Here is an 18,127-nt window from a genome sequence, read left to right on the forward strand (position 1 = left end):
CTTTTCAAGCAAGTTCTCCTTTATCTTATCCTTTATCAAAAAAGACAGCCTTGCTGGTTGCGCAAATTTGCTCCTCTCGTTCGGGAACTGATCTCTGTCTGTTAGCAGAAGATCGGTTATTTTCAAATAACCTATGATTGTATCTCCGACAGAGTTTCTACCACGCAACTTGGCAATCCTGCCAATTTTAGGTTCGCATTAAACGCGGAATGCAGGAAATTTCACGGTAATTAGTTTGAGAGGTTGTATGTACAATCCAAAAGGGTACAATGTGGCGCAAATAAGTTATGAATAATAGTCTCTTTCGGATGAAGAGCTATTCAAACCGACAATTGACTATTTTTTGTTTCATTACTATAGATCTCTAAAAATATAATCGAGAATATAGATCGTCGAGATTCTACATCTGACTCGGATGATCTAATTGAATTTACTAATTTGAAATTTAATGGATGTATTTGTTGCAAAATTGTTCGCAACGCGAACACAGAGTGCAGTACCGCACAGCTGCTTATTCTGCACTTCTATGCGTCGATAATCATTTTCAACTTCGAAGAAAGTAGACTTGAATTAAGTATATTGTACAGTAACCAATTACGAATCAAACTTCAGAGTACGATCGAATTGAAAACAACGCTTGTGTAGCATCTGCATTTTTAAATTAATAAATATATAAGTATATTGTATCTTATTAAAAATTCCAGTAACTTTGTGTGCATTGGTTTGTTGTACATACTGGAAATGCAACTAAGCAACCGGTACTTGTTAAAAGTTTCCAATGTATAATTTTCATCTATAATCGATGCGAGTCCGATAAAATAAACCTAGCACGAACCAAAACAGGTACATTTTTTAATTTAGCATTAAATCACGGAAAATTGTTTGCGATCATCTTTCTCGTTATCTCGAAACCCTTCAGGGTCGAAAAATGATCAGCCTTTGCGTCTTTGGGAAGTCAATTTTGAGCCGAATCAAAGTTCAAAGCGATTAAAAAAGGAAAAATTGAAATAGCAAAAGATCCTTTAATCTCGCGAATATTCCACCCCCGATAACCACCCTCATGCCAATGCCCCAACTTGTCCAGAATCCCTCGATAAAGTAGAGCCGACTCCGTGCAGCGAGCATCTAGACTGCGCATCTGTGAAGCGTATCGCTTGTGAACAACCCTGCCCATCAACCCCTAAACTCTGAGCGTGTCGCACCCCAGTCGCACGTTCCAAGTCCAAACATCCACTTACTCCGGTGTGACGCCACTTTTTCGTCGATGGTGTGGAGGAAAAATCGAATTGAAAGAGAAGAAACCTAGTTCGGTCGTGGAAACCAGCGGTGTGAAAGGGTTCTTGATTAATTTCGCAAGCATGAAAGAGGGTAGGCGGCAGTGGATCGGAAGGCAAGAGAGGAAATGCACTTATTGGCCAGCGTCTGCGTACACATATTGATCTGTGGCGGTGGCTGTGGAGTGTCTACGGGTGTCTACGGGTGGAACATCTGAAACTTGTCCAAAAATGTATTTTTGTTTGCGGCTCGCGCGTTTTCTCCTCATCTCTGTTGTTTTCTGCGTTGGTAAGCGGTCATAAGTTCGGCAACGTGATCAGTTTTATTGCTCTTTTTGAGTTGTTTCTTGAATATCGAATTTGGGGTGTTGATCATCAAATTGTTCTTCAGGTCTCTGCTCCGAAGATGAGGAGAGATTGGTGCGAGATCTGTTCAGAGGGTACAACAAACTCATCAGACCCGTGCAAAACATGACGGAGAAGGTGCACGTGAATTTCGGCCTTGCTTTCGTGCAACTGATCAACGTGGTGAGAATCTTTGATACTCGAATATTTTAAAGATAAAATTTCCTGTAAGTGAAGGTGCTTGTGACAGGCAGTATGAGTGTCAATTTAAACTATTCTGTAAAACTTCTCAGTACTTTTTTGTGAACACCAATATCATTACTTATAACATAATGTACGCCACGAGTCATGTAAATATTATCTATGGGTTTTAATTAGTTTATAGAATTATTCATTATATAGAAATGGATTAATATCAGTTCTAAAATAGAAACACGAATGTGAGTCATTTTTTAGAACGAGAAAAACCAAATTATGAAATCGAACGTATGGTTGAGATTTATTTGGACGGATTATCAATTACAATGGGACGAAGCAGACTACGGTGGAATTGGAGTTCTCAGGTTACCACCTGACAAAGTATGGAAACCGGATATTGTACTGTTTAATAAGTACGTAACCTTTGAAATTTTGTACTTTTGTATTTATATATCGCTACAGTACCAATTCCAAAGAACCATCAATTTTTCCAATTTCCAGCGCTGATGGCAACTACGAGGTGCGCTACAAAAGCAACGTTCTGATCTATCCAAATGGTGACGTACTCTGGGTTCCACCAGCGATCTACCAGAGTTCCTGCACTATCGATGTAACTTATTTTCCTTTCGATCAGCAAACATGCATCATGAAATTTGGATCGTGGACTTTCAACGGCGACCAAGTCTCTCTAGCCTTGTACAACAATAAAAATTTCGTCGACTTGTCCGACTACTGGAAGAGCGGTACCTGGGATATCATCAACGTTCCAGCTTACCTAAACACTTACAAGGGCGATTTTCCAACGGAGACAGACATCACTTTCTATATCATCATCAGACGCAAAACTTTATTTTACACGGTGAACTTGATTCTTCCAACGGTCCTTATCTCGTTTCTCTGCGTGCTGGTATTCTACCTCCCAGCAGAGGCTGGTGAGAAAGTGACGCTAGGGATCAGTATTTTGCTCTCGTTGGTCGTTTTTCTATTATTAGTCAGCAAGATTCTGCCTCCGACGTCTCTGGTGCTTCCACTGATCGCTAAGTATCTTTTGTTTACCTTCATCATGAACACGGTCAGTATTCTCGTCACCGTAATCATCATCAACTGGAACTTCCGTGGACCGCGGACGCACAGAATGCCACAGCTAATCAGAAAAATATTCTTAAAGTATTTGCCAACGATATTAATGATGAGGAGACCGAAGAAAACTCGTCTAAGGTGGATGATGGAGATTCCGAACGTGACATTACCAACTTCTACCTATTCAGGAAGCCCGACAGAGTTGCCGAAACATTTGCCAGCCTCGTTGACCAAATCGAAGATGGAAGTGATGGAACTATCCGATCTTCATCATCCGAACTGTAAGATCAATAGGAAGGTTCACCATACGACTAGCAGTTCTAGTGCCGCTGGTGGTGAGGGTTTGGCAGATAGAAGAGGATCCGAAAGTTCAGACTCTGTGTTGCTCAGTCCGGAAGCCAGCAAGGCAACGGAGGCTGTCGAATTTATCGCTGAACATTTAAGGAACGAAGATTTGTACATACAGGTGAGGAATCGCTCGATCGTTACGTTACAATTTTTTAGTTGTTACTTATGGGCGAATGTAGCCGAACAGTGGAGCGTAAAAAGCACGAGAATTTGTTATTAATATGTGCACGTGTTTCAGACGCGAGAAGATTGGAAGTACGTGGCGATGGTAATCGATCGACTGCAGCTTTACATTTTCTTCGTTGTGACGACTGCGGGTACCATTGGGATCTTGATGGACGCACCTCACATTTTTGAGTACGTGGATCAGGATCGTATCATAGAGATCTATCGTGGAAAGTAATTTCACGAAATCTAGTCGATTAAAGAAGGAATGGCGTGCCATTATCGCAATAATTTTCATTTTACTTCCTTCTTTCGTCATGTTCGATTCTCTCTTTTGTATACTTACGAGTATCGTAGATCGAATCGAGAACTAAACGGAAAAGATTAATCTCGAAGCGTGGGCGAAAAATAGATATAGGAAATTTTAAAAACGTTGCTTGGATCGTTTTCACGTAGCAACATAAAAGTTGCTGATAAAGTTATTTCCTCGTTTGCCAAAGTATAATATCGTTGATTTCTATTTATTTTATAGAAGAACAAAGGTACTTCATGAAAAGATCACGAATCGATGTTAATATTATGAAAGTGGAAACAGGAACGACGCTCTCATGGATCTTTTATAACGATCAATCCTTTCTTCATTTTATATCGAGGAACGACTATCGAGGTTTCAAATATTACACTCGTGAAACTATCAAGGAACGAAGCTCAACTGCACTCGTCATACAACTATATACATATATTTCATTCATAATACATCATATACCAGATTTTGTTTCAATTTGTTTACTCCACGCGTTGAATTCTGATTTTCTTCAAGTCTTATATTATTCTTCACTTGAAATTTATATTTTATACGACACACATTAGTTCGAAACATTTCGTTCATTCCTCATATTAATCATTATTGCATCCACAATTATAATTGTCTTCCTTGAAAATCTTGGTCATGAGTATGCTGAAACGAGTGCGGAATAAATGTAAATTGCGAATCTAATATTAAAATTAATATCCCATTGACCGTGCATCCTAGATGAGTAATTGGTTAGTCTGGATTAAGAATAAGCATAGAGCGTAGATATCAAATAATTTTGATATTAATCGTGCGAATTACCGTTACCATTATTATAATCTAACAGGACTCGTGTTTGATGATTCATCGCGACGCAGAACATCGAAGGGCCGTGACAACGTTTACCAATCGACAGATACATTTGATTTTTCTACTTTATATTTGGGAAAAAAAGTCGTCCGCTGTATTCTCATTTAATTCATATTAATTATTAGTCCAAATTTTATTTGAATATCGTTGAAATTCAGAAACAGAATTTTGCAATTAGTCCGTCAGTTAATTAAATAATACATAATTATACATAACTTCCACATTGATACACGCTCCAGTTCTTTGCAAATTTTTCAATGGAATCACAAAGTTGTATTCTTCGATAGAAATTTCAACAGTTCGTAAAAAAAAGAGAAAAAAAGAAAACAACGACAAGGAAGGAGAAATTGGCTAATCAGATTCTCTGACGTCACCGCGGAAGCGCACATTAAAAGCACAATGTCTCGGCCTTGCGTATTTAATCGTTATTAAAAAGGGAAGAAAAGTAAGAAATTATATCGTACGTCATATACGAAGATATGATACCCACGCTACATGTATATTGTACAGAAAACTGTTAAAACGGTCATGTTTTCTCTAATAGAAAGTTTGTCTCATACACAAAGAGTGTTTATGGTTGTCGATTTAACGATCGTTGATTTTCTCATATGTATCGCCTACAGTTGTGCCTCGCGAATCATCCCAATTGTTATATATGATGTTACTGTATATAATACGTATACGATTTTCGATTTTTATTTCACTAATCTCCATTATTCAGCGTAACGAAACACGCATTTCGTCTTATTAAGCCACGCACGATCAAAGCCGATTTCTTTCCAAATCGAAGTTATCATTTACATCGATCGATCGATGGAAAAACACTTCAAGGTAATTGCATGTCCTTTTGATAATTTTATACGTAACGGTGAAAGGAGAAAGGCGTATATCAGTTTCCAACCTCCTTTCACGAGGATTGAATGACCTGGACTTTTATAAAATTTTAATATCTACAGCGAGGGTATACTCTGTGTGAAGGAAGGACGATCGATGGCAAAGGATTTTGAGGTTCAGGTCAAACGTGAAAAGAATATTGTCCGCGTTTTAACAAAATTCATTGTTGAACGTTTGTGATTCGTTGTCCTCGATGCTTGTATGGAAACCTGATGTGTATGAGTACCTATTCCCGATTAGAGTAACGAGTTGATAGGGTGACACGTGTCTTCCTTGAACGAGATACAATAACTAGAATTTAGTCCTCCCAAGAATGAAGTAATTAGATGATGCTTATTGATTTCTATACATTTTACTTCCATATATTTTATAGCGTTGTTCACTCGAGAATGCGAAGGGTGATTGTGTAATGAGAATCACAATGAGACGATTTTAATGAAAATTTTACGAACCACGTGAAATTGAAGATGCCAGTTTTAAATAGTCATCGGGTTATGGATGACTGTATTTGATAATTCTTGTATTTTGCTTGTGAATAACTTCTTGCCTATTCCAATTGCAAATCAAAGTTTAAATAAAAATCGAATTTAGAAAACTTTACAACTGGCATCTTCGATTAACCCTAGAATATTAATGCAACTGATTTTTGCGTCTTTTTTTCATAGCTTTTCATTTTTTAACATTTTCCAGGTTATAACCACTCGATGATAATCCGTTAAGTTTTGATAATTTACTGACTATTGTGGATATACACGTATATAATTATTACAAGTAAAAATAAATGCGATCATTAAAATAAGAAGAAATGTATCTAGTGGTGTCGGATATTCTGGGGTTAATGTCATTTTATGCATGTAGGAATATTTTAAAATTTATTGCGCTAACATAATGTTATTATTTGTACGTTTGTATCTTGGATTTAATGTTTTTAAACTTTTTTATCTTGCGATACTATTGAAATACGTAACTTTTGTTAATGTATATTAATATAGCGAATTCTCGTTAGATCAAGACGATTTTAATCGAAATAAATATTCGTTTAATAAATCGAAATTAAACGAAGAGAATTTTTTTAATGACAAATAACACCATAAAAAACTATAAATTGTGGATTCTCTCATTGGTTCTCACGTGCAACAATTCGAAACTTGTTCCACCTGAACTGTACATCTAGTTATCGTTAAAATTGAATAAGTCGAATTATTTTATCAGCGTTACAACAATCAAATGAACGTATTGGAATTTATCGCACAAAAAGAAACGTAATTAGAGCTAATTAATAAACACCTGAACAAATTTTTCATTCATTTCCTTCCATTTCAAATACACGCAAACTTGACCAATGTTGCATCATTAATTTCAAACATAACTGATATTTCTGTCATTCGATATTTAACCGATGTCAACTGATATTTGAACGAAACTTGTTTCTCCTTTTTAGATAATATGTATCTTAAATTATCATAAAATCACAGAAGCACTATCTCGAATTAAGGAATAAATTAATTAAACGTTATTAACGATTTTTAGATTCTAAAACGTTCTTATGGAATTTTTAGATTGTAATATTAAACATTGCCAAACCGCTTGAGAAACACGAACGTTGAAAGTATTTCAAAAATTTCAAAAAAAGAAGAAAATGATCACGAGTTAACGTACAATCATCGTGAAAGTAGCAAAGAGAATCTTTATGAAATAGTTTTCGATACAAGGAGTTTGAAGACGAGCGTCCGAAGATGGGAAATCGTTAAAATTTAAGTGACGAAACACAGTTAAATCTCTTGTCTACTAGAGAAGAAGATGATCGTACTAGCGAATGTACATTAGTCTATCTTTATGTATTACGTATAAATATATAAAGAAAAAGGTAAGAATACGAAACGCATTGTTGAGCCGAAAAGTTTTGTACTTTATTATGCATGAGAAACATCGCGAATATGTTGATTCGAAACATTGGGTTTTCATTACTAGACATAATATTGAGATAGGTTCATAGGTAGTTCTTTTTACAATAAAATAAAAATTATTAAATGAATCGAGAATACCTTCTTTCTAAATCAAAATGCGTTGCACCTAATAGTGATATAAATAAGAATGATCGATGGAGAATGTAAGAAGGAAGTAAATGAAAGACGCCTATATTCATTTCATTTATTTCAACAATTTCATAATAACGTAATAATGTTAATAATATTACAATGCGGCGATTATGTGTTCACCAGTTAACAGGGATTTTCATATCGATCAACGTTTCTGCCTCGAAAAAGAGCCCAGCGTAGAAATATAACAAATTTTTTTATTATTAGTAGTATTAGTACTATTATTATTATTATTCTTACTCTTATTATTATTAGTATTAATATCATTCATTATTATTATTATTAATATTATTATTAATATTATTATTATCTTACTTAACATTCTTCAATGTGAATTTACTATTATCAGGCCAGGCTGTTGTCGAGGCATAATTAAAAGTCAAGTGAGATCGAGGGTGAGTTAGTTCAATTGCATCATCCCACCAGGGTCTACGGAAAAGGGAGTATCGTTTTCATCTTTTCTCTCTCTCTTTCTTTCTCTCTTTCCCCTTTTTTGAATATTTTGTTTTCTTTTTTCCTCCTATATAATATATTTGCACGGGTAACGCAAATTTTATTTCTCATTTATTTCTTGTTTACTCTTTCTCTCTCTCTCCCTCTCTCTCCTCCCCCCCTCTTTCTCACCCTTGCATATTCTCTCATTCTCTCTCTCTCTCTCTCTCATACATTCTCTGTTTTTTTCTATTTCTCTTTCTCTCCCCCTTTCTCACCAACTTTCTCACTCGCTCACGCATTCACAGGCTCGAAATATTATTTCTGTGTTATCCTTCGTTAGACTCGTACGAACTTTTTTCTTTTTTTTTTTTATTAACCTCGTAACGACTTCGACGACTGGTGTAACGGTGGACAATAAAGAGACGATCCTTCGTTAAAATATATTATCAGGGAAGAAAAGGGCGTAGGTAGAGAAGAAATAGATCTCGTGCATTCATATCTCAGCGATCTGTGTCGCTGTTTTGTCAACGGCAAGGTTTTTACACACCGGTCTTGCTTGAATCGTTTCTCTTCTTATATTCGGTTCGATTTTAAATTCTAATTAAGATCAATCGTCCCCAGCATCGGTCCTTTATCATAGTTTTCTTTTCGTTTCGCTTTTGGCTTCGTTAAGTTCGATAGATTGTTCTGAGATAATTGCATATTTAGCTTTTTTTCTGTTAGTTTGGAGAGAAAATAATCTCGATAAAAATTCGAGCCTAACCTCTAATAAACTATCTTTTGAATCACCCCTATAATTTACTGTTCGAAGTAATATTACTACAGTCTCTATTGATTACAGGCTAGCGTTTAATATTCAGTTACTCGATTATTGATTGATTTAGTTTAGCTTTTATTTAGTTCCCTTCGGTGTGTATTACGAATATTTGGCGTTTAGCATTCAAGTATCCTTTTAAATGTACGTAGAGATTATATTTTTTAATAGTATACGTTTAATTCTTCCTTTCCTTTTTTTTTTTTTGTATTTTTCCCTTTTTCTTTTTTGACTTTAGAACTTGTTCATCCTTGTTTTTTATATCTTCCTTTTTCTCGCTTTTTTCCTCCTTCTTTTCTTTCGTTTCCTAGTATTTGTCTTCAAGCATGAACCTTATCGGCTTGTGGCTTTTTTTGTTTGTGATTTCTTCTTTCCGTTCCTTCGACTCGGTCATCGACTACTGATCGCTTAAAGAAGGAAAACAGAGGAGATTTTACAAACGGTGAATCGTTTCGTAGTGAGAGAGTGTGAGAATTTTTTTGAGTCGCCTATTGTTGTTTTTCGAAATGAAGGGAACGAGAGTTACCTATTTGAAAATTAATTCGAAAGTTGACTTTTAACCCTTTGTCGTCCACGTTGCTTCTTACGACCGTACTACAAACGTCCCTTTGTAAAAATTCATTTTAAATTCAGTTGGCTGTGACGCGTTTTCTTTAAGTTTATTTATTTTCTTTTATATATTATTATTATTTTTAATTTCCTTCTTTCTCCGTCCGTTACATCGAGAATACCGCTCGGCGACTCCTCGCACACGGAAAATCACAACAGATTGCAAAAATTTTAGTCGAACTCTTGAACGCAGTAAAAATATGTTGATTATTGATTTTTTCCTAACAATGATACATATTCGTGAACGTTTTGAGCATTTATCTTGCAAGTCAAATTTCCAACGAAATAATTCAGGAAGATACATAAATTCGATGGTAACTTTAAGACTGTTCGAAAGGATATTCGAGCAATCATTGAACTTTCCTCAAATTAAGAAATAGCACGACAATTTTTCGACTCGATAATAACGTCAATAATATCTTTGTATCCATAACATTTCTTCTTTCGATAGACATTATTATCAGAACTGAATCGAATAAAAATCACGAATGAATTCAATATTTCTACCCTTTTACAAAAATAGAAAAAAATAACAGGTATATTTCAATATCAGTTACTCAAAAATTCTTCGAATCATTCGTAGCGCATTCCATAATTACACAACTCGCGTATAAAAGGATGCGTCATATCGAAACTCCATCGCTAAATCCCTTAATCGTTTTACAACGAATTTCTTAAACAGTCTCGATCTATTCTATACAAATCCCTCCAACTTCAGTCGCCAATGCGAATAATTTCTCTCTTTCGTGAAATACTCTCAATTCTCTCTCTCTCTCTCTCTCTCTCTCTCTCTCTCTCTCTCGCACACACGCACACACGCACACACGCACACGCACACACGCACACACGCACACACGCACACACGCACACACGCACACGCACACACACACATTCTTTCTCTCTCTCTCTCTCTCTCTCTCTCTCTCTCTCTCTCTTGCGCGCGCGCGCCAATTAAGCGTCTGCTGGGTTCGACAGGCGCGATAAATTACGTGCTAAAGATAGCTAAAAGTTTGGCACTTGAACATTGCGTGTCCGCGCTAATCGTTTATCCTAATTCTGAACAATACACACTGCCATGAAGGAAGTCCGCGGCAGTGAATCGTGAGAAAAGAAACTCCGCCACTCCACGCATTTCACACCCCATCAGCAATATAATCGTCGTCGATCTTTTTACCTCTTCTGTGATCACGTTGCTTCGATGGAGATCGATTAACTTGTTGCCTTATATATAAACCGCGAATATTTATGCTAATTCATTTTACGAATCCATGTAAAATAGTTGAACGTGAAAGAAAACTGTTTCGCCTTTTAAATGTTTTAACAATTACTTCGTCTTGGACGTGATGAATTCTATACGAATTTCAAGTCTAATGGTAAGTTCTTAGTCAGTTTTCTAATTACGTATCTTTGAAAGTAAAAATTCTTCAAGCTCACGTCAAACGTATAGACTTTTATCGTCTACTATTTCACGTGTGAATAAGTGTTAAGTGGTAAAGCACGAAGTTAATCGATTCCATTCAGCAAGAGGATATGGCCACGGGTTGTGCGACGATTCTTCGATGTTTCTTCGTGTTTAAAATACGTGCGGAATAACAGATATCTTATGCGCGTTGAGAATATCACGTCTCGACCTCGTTCACGGTTCATATCATCGAAGGAAGAAGAAATCGAGCGGAAAGTAGAGAAGAAAGCAGCGGGACGATGAACGTCCTTAATGTTTTCTTCCTCAAACGACGTCGAGCGTGGGAAGGTCCGTGAAAAATCGGCACAGATTATCGTTTCGCTGACAATGAGTGTAACAATGGGGACTGACTCGCGAGCAACAATTTCAATTTTTCTAGCTTTTACCTCCGCGCCTTTTTCCGATTTTATTCTTTACATGCTACCTTTCGCCGTAGTTTTAATTCAATCTCTTCATAATACGTATCTAAAGAGAATATACGTACGTATATGCGTTACATATATATATATACATTCATACGTATACACGAAGTTCAGCCGAAATGGCGAGGTGGGGCGAAAAACCGATTTTTTATCAGATTTCATCCACCTGCGTGGCTTTTAGTAAGTTTTGACAAGAAAAATTTATTCGTTTGATAGTATAAGTTTTGCTCCAAATATAAAATAATTTTCGAGTTTGAAATGTACCGATCGTTTTGCTATTGATTGATCAGAACTTTAGTGAAAACAGTATCTGTTTTGTGTATTTTCTTCAAGTTATATCCGTACTGTATTTATTGCTCAGCTTATTGCTCATTACGCGTTTGTCTTAAGCTTACAGAATATTTGTAACAGAAATCAAACTGTCATTAAATTAATATAACTCGTTTTTGTCAAAAAAAGCAGGTGTCGCGTAAACAACTTGATTTGACCAATAACGTAAGCATTGATTTTATGTTAGAATAAATAGAATCAGAAAGAGAATTGCAATGGTACACAAGTTTAGAAATAACGGGACTTTATATTTACAGAAGAAAGTACAAGTATGTATGAAAAGTTGCTTGTAAGTTACAGTAAATTGTAAAGAATAGTTTTTGTATTTTAATACAACGTAACGAAACGTTCTCTTCCTAGAAACAAAAAAAACTTCTTTCGATAAATACTTTGCTTAATTACGTTCCAAGTTGAATACAACGTTCGTCCTAGAAATGAGAAAACCGCAGACTATACTATACATTTTCTCTCCTCGTTTTCATAATTATTACGTCTTCTATGCGAATTACGTCAACCTTGTTCTTCGTTTACACTTCATTTCGACTGACCTGCTGTATACTTTATGCATATAAAGAGCGATCTAGTAAAATGGGACAAAGGGTCGTCGATCTTTCGAGTGTTTTCGTGCAACGCGCGATAAACGTCGGAAAAAATTTGTTTACTAACTACAAAGCGTAATATACACACTTCTCTTCGCTGAAACATTCCGTAACGTTTTCTCCAACTTTGCTTGAGCGCTCGTAATTTCTAAGCGTTTCTACCTACCTTCCAGCGTTTCGAGATCTACAATAATAAAGCACATTTCAGAATTTATGTTACAAGAAAAATTCTCGCGCTTCGTTCGTGTCTCATTAACGGCTCGATAAAGTCTGATTCTTCGCCTTCTTCATCTTTTCACGTTTCTTTCTCGTGTTCAACTTTTTATTTTTCCTTATTCTCAGTATCCACTACAAAAACGAATCACACGACGAACGCGAGTATCTCTTAAACTTGACAAATACAATTTTGATTCTCCATCGATCACAGTACTTTCACAGTTTCGTGCTTGAAGACAAGGAACGCGACGCGATCGCTACTTTTCCGTGAGAGAAACGTTCCCTACTAAGTTCCCTTAATTAAATATCAATCAGCCGATCAATAAAACCCTGGACTCCGTATAATCGTTCAAGGGGATTTGCGTTTCTTCGAACAGTTAATCAGAGAAGCGTTCGTTCAGCAAATATACATATATCACCAGAGCTTTTTAAGACGAGGAACGACGGGTGAACGTCAATAGTAGCAAAAAAAAAAAAAAAAAAAAATAGAGAAAGGAGGGGAAAAAATATGGAAAAGAAATTCGTCTGGTGTGTTTTTGCGTCTTCATTTTCCCGTGTGTCTTGTAACTACTTGTTTGGAGACTAACTGCGGAAGACTTTGACGTGCTATAAGTATAATAGACCTTACACGTTAAAATTACGTCAGGCTACAGTCGTTTTTTATTTTTTTCTCTTTTTATCTTGGCTATATAAATCGGTATTATACCGTTCGCAACGATTAAGATCGATTTAATTTCACCTAGAAACAGTTATCGATATCTCGCATAGTGTTAATAGAGGTAGTATATCATACATCGAGAGAGAAGAAAAATGTTCGTTTTTCTCAACAAACGTCTCAACAATTTTTGTCGTTCGCTTTTAAGTTCCGAGGGGATTGTCTTTGTGACACTTAAACGACACGGTGTCTCGGTGAGCAATCTTATTTGTTTTATTTCTAACCGGTTACCTTAATAAGTTCCTTAAAATGCTTGGATTGAATTACGAATCGAGTAAAAGACTACAAAGTGTAGGAGAAAGTTTCGAAGACCTGACATGGTCGATGAATCTTGCTTTCTTCCGATTTTTATTTCCTTTATTTCTTTGTTTGTTTTTTTTTCTCTTTTTTTATTTTCCATGATGGACTCTACGTCGTAGGACGATCGAAAGGGGCTACTTGTCGACGATCTTGCGTTCGATGTCTGACGTTTCCAGTAAGGTAAGGTAATCGAACCATTGTTTAGCAGAGAGCGTTTCTTTCATACAATGAGTTAATCTTTCGAGGATACTTTTCGAGTTAAGGCAACGTTGACGGAGGAATGTATTTGACTCTTACAGGAAGCTTTCACGAGGCTGAGCTCTCACGAGCCCTCTTTAATCTCAAACTAATCTACAAATCAACTCCTTTTACATGAAATTCAAATTTCACATCATCCAGAATAATTCGATAGAACTATATTGAAAAATAAAATTTCATCTCGAAACTGCACAGGATTTTATTTAAAATTTAATCATCCGTATACTTTGTTATTTGTTATTTGAATAGCCAGTACAAAATCGCGTATGATTAAGAGTTTCATCGACACATTAGCCCCTTTCTAAATTTAATCATTTCATAATTGATTCTACATTCTCGATCTCGTTCCTATTTCGAGATATTTCTTTCTTTCTTTTTTAACAATATCATTCACATTTACTCGAATAGAACACTCGAAAAATCGTACGCCATATCGATGTCCAAATGCATTTTAGTCGTATCACCCTGTACATATGCGCTACTACGATCCTAATAGCGTACCAACCTTTATAATGCATTTTTTTATTTTCTTTAAATTTCTTATTAACCATATAATATTTCCCTTTTTTTTCTTTATTCGTTATTGGAAACGATTCTTCATAGAAGTTGCCTTAGTCATAGATTAATAACGTCGTAGAAAGAAAAATTTTCAACATTTCGCACAGGCGGAGAATTAATAATTAACACGTTACCGTTACGCTATTATTTATTTATTATAATTATTATTGTTATCAGTATTAATATCATTAGCACTAATGTTATTATTAATATTATCATTGTTTCTCTCCTCCTTCGTGATTTTACCGTTATTATTAATTTTAATTATTATAAGATTAATAGTTTATAATGATAACCCCGCGTGTGACAAGCTGAGTTTAATACATATATGTATTCTTGTTTTTTTTTTATCAAAGGCGCAAGTTGCGTTATTTCTCTGTAAATTTCGCTTCTTCGTTTCGTCCGTTTCCCTCTTTTAACCCTTTCCCTCCCTTATTTCCGCTTACTTTTCCATCTTTTCTCCTCGATTCGTTTTTAAACAAAAATCTTATTATGTCCCGATGGTAGGCTGCTACTTTTAGACGTTCGACGGCGTCACTGTTTTAAAAATCACGTTTCAAATATAATACAACTATGCCAAATATTCTGTTCCGTGTAAATCGTTCAAGGTATTCTTATTAACTTTTCTTGAAAGAAAAATTCGATCGCTCCATGAAAAAGCTGACGTCTCGCTCTACGAGAAAACTTTTGAGGAATAATTTCTATCGAAAAACTCGGCAAAGAGAAATTTCCTTGTAAAGAGGATCGAGAATAACCTGGAAGAAAAATTTTGTTCTAATTCAGAAGTTTCGCTCAAACAAAACTTGCAACCGTTACCCGTAACCGAGCTGCTAGGCAAAGATAAAAGAAAATATTACTTCGAACGGAGAACTGCTCGTCAGAAATTCAAACGATGATCGAGCCTTTAGATCGGACTCTATTTCGCTTTGAAAGCGACTTTTCAAAAAGCACGACGAGCCTCTGTTTTATAGCCGTGATATCGTTCGATCACTCACAAGAAAGCGTACTTTCGTCTCACTGTTGTGCGACGTTTGCTGCGTGATATATTCTTATCTTTCGAAAAGAAGCTCTCGCGTCTTGTTTTCTTTCACAGAGTTCAAGAAGGTGGAAATATTTTTGCAGCACGTGCAATTAAAATCACCCTATCGTATTAGCGTAATTATCGATACGATTGATACAAAAAGAGAAAAAGAACGAACGGGTCGTCACAGTCCGCTTGAATTTAAATATCATTTTTCTCTTTCCTATCGTTTATTATAGTTTATCGTTTATCGTTTATTTCCTCCGCTCGTCGATTCGATTAGTTCAATTATAGATTAATATTGATACTCTATGCTTTTCTCATCGATACATGTTACGTAGTACGTAAATACAACGTGTAACGTTTATTTCCCTCGAAACAAAACGATCAAACGAAAAGATCCCCGAAATGTGAAAGAGAACACTCCCTTTTCCCTGTGTCCACGCGTTTATTTATTTCTACTACTGTTTCATCCTCTTCTTGTAATTTACAAATTAGTATTTCCATTTCTTCTGTTTCAGTTTTTACGAACGTCTCGACAATTTTTCTACCGTTTTGTCTAATTAATCTCTAAGACCCTGAATCTCGTGAACAGCTTAAATGCTTGAACGTTGAGCGTGATAGTTGAAAGTAGTACACTCGAACATTAATTATTCTCACTAAGCGGCCGGCTTACGACATCTCGTAAACACTGGAACCGCACTGGATAAAAACAATAAATGAGCATTCGTGAGCAACGAATTTAGTTTATACTTTTCTTCGTTATTCTTCATCCTCGTCTTTTATCTTCCTTGTTTAACATTTATATCTTTAAATCATTATTATTTTTTTTTTGTTCAGTGAGCAACTTGTTTCGAATTCCAACTTGACTTCGATATGTGAGAACAAGTAAATTTTTTCACAGAACGAGTATATAATTTCTTAATTATCGAACAGCTTATCGCCTTTACTTTTTATTTTATTTTATTTCTCTTTTCTAGAACGTTGGAACTTTTTCTTTTAAATACGGGCTACATTGTGTTTCCTTCTTTCACTGCAATTCTATGCATTATTTTCTCCCTTCTCTTGCAACAAGTCACCCGTTGAATAATCCAACTGAGATTTCGTAGCACGCGAAAAATTCGACGTGTGCGTTGTACGATTATATTCCCGAATAGTTTTATTACTATGATTATTTTTTTTACGCTCGCGTAAGAACTAATCAATAATAAGTAATATCAATAGGCTGGATGTTAATTCTCCGTTAACAATCAGTGTTTGCTCGCTTAACGTTAACGCGTTTAAATACAATTAAAATGGGAGCGTCGTTCAACGCCGCCGTCGCGACATGCAACGAATCTGAGCCGTTCGCAGACCAATTTCATTAATTTATCGAACACATATCGTGCACCTAATTGCTTCATTTGCAACCGATTTTTATGGGACACTTTACAGTAGGCTATAAACGATGTACATCCACGCATAAACCGATATTAACTCTCGTAAAACGAATTATAATTATAATTGTAGAACGTATAATGCTCTTCCTTCTTTCACAGTTTGTCAATAGCAGCTTCAATCACATTACACCATGGAAATTGTCCTGTTAATAAAGATTTCGATAGACATCGTTATCTGCTGTAATTAGATAACAATGGTATGGTAACTCTGATTTTGTTTATTGCATATTCGCGTACTTCATGATACTTTTAAGTGGCGTAACAGAAGCTAGAGGAATAAGCTTGTCATATTTCGAAGCATAGTTTAATGTTATCTACTTCTGGAAGCTCTTACATCTTGCGAACCAAATAATCCAAAAATCAATAATGTTACATTCATTGCACGGATTTCTTGAAAGTTGTTTGAAAATTCAAATTGGCTAACGAAGGGCTCAAATCGGTCGCGCTTTAACAATAAATCGTCGCCATGCGACTCTTTCCACCAACTTGAACTACAGCAAACGTGTTTGCGGAAAAGAACCAAGAACTAACCACCACGGAAAGTCGTTTCGTTTCGCGATTGGCTATCCTTGGTTTTGCAGCTGTCGCTGGGAAAAAGGAAACACGTTCAAAAAAGATTCCATCGCGAAACGAAGTCGTTGAAACCGTGACATTTAAACGCATAATTCATCGTATTAATGTTATTACGTTTCCTTTTTTCTTTTTTTTTTATTTCGTTTCATTTTTTACTTGACTCGACACTGTAGCATGCCGAACTATCTTCGTTAATATCTTTTCCGCGATTCTTTTGCTTCCCTAATGACACTCACTTGAGATAACCGTATTTTTTTTAATATTTTTTTTGTCTTCCCTACTTAGTACTGTATTCTAACAAAACCTTCCGGCGCGAACCATTAAGTGCTTTAAATTTAATTCATAAGTTTAATTAGTTAGCTGATTTAAAGATCGAGAATGGTTATTCCACCAATCGAGGCATTATCGATTATAGTTTATATCCTCTACGTACTATTATTTTTTTTTTCATTTTAAATCGTTCCTTTAACATCGTTAACAACTTTTTTTTTTAATTATTATTTTGTAACCATTATAATAGTATTTAAAAGATAACGTGATTGGTTGTCGCGTCAATGCCAATGGCCAAAACGTGCTATAGTTTTTTTTCGTTTTTTTCTTGTTTTCGTTTTATTATATGTTTAACAAAACCCGCCTGCGAGACTATCCGTTAACGAGATTCCGATGTTTCTTTTCTTCTACTTGCGTTGACAAGCTTCTTCGTCTATGTTAGTTGTCGAGTATTTCTCCAGTTTCTGTTTATTTAACACAGTCTACAAGATTGCGTTTGCTTATTTTTGTTTTTTTAATTCTATTTTTTGCATTTTTGAGC

The 18,127-nt window shown here is 35.6% G+C and overlaps 2 protein-coding genes across 2 annotated transcripts in view; both read left to right on the forward strand.

Annotated features, from left to right (window-relative positions):
• The window catches only part of Bin1 (histone deacetylase complex subunit SAP18), a 386,327-nt gene that overhangs the window by 143,526 nt on the left and 224,674 nt on the right, over positions 1-18,127 (forward strand). The gene's annotated exons all lie outside the window — the stretch shown is intronic.
• nAChRbeta1 (nicotinic acetylcholine receptor beta1) lies at positions 1,155-7,106 on the forward strand. The gene is made up of 5 exons (XM_069126861.1): positions 1,155-1,563; positions 1,666-1,802; positions 2,076-2,230; positions 2,319-3,363; positions 3,484-7,106. The coding sequence occupies exons 1-5, from the start codon at positions 1,506-1,508 to the stop codon at positions 3,646-3,648; spliced, it is 1,560 nt and encodes a 519-aa protein (XP_068982962.1). The 5' UTR covers positions 1,155-1,505; the 3' UTR covers positions 3,649-7,106.

Source organism: Bombus flavifrons, chromosome 14 (assembly GCF_040668555.2).
Source record: "Bombus flavifrons isolate JBK064 chromosome 14, iyBomFlav1_principal, whole genome shotgun sequence".
Taxonomy (NCBI): Eukaryota; Metazoa; Arthropoda; class Insecta; order Hymenoptera; family Apidae; genus Bombus; species Bombus flavifrons.

Coding starts and splice junctions, on each gene's coding strand:
- nAChRbeta1 (XM_069126861.1), top strand. CDS start 1,506: ATGTATTTTTGTTTGCGGCTCGCGCGTTTTCTCCTCATCTCTGTTGTT. Junction 1,803..2,075: donor TCGTGCAACTGATCAACGTG/GTGAGAATCTTT, acceptor GTCATTTTTTAG/AACGAGAAAAACCAAATTAT. Junction 2,231..2,318: donor GATATTGTACTGTTTAATAA/GTACGTAACCTT, acceptor TCCAATTTCCAG/CGCTGATGGCAACTACGAGG.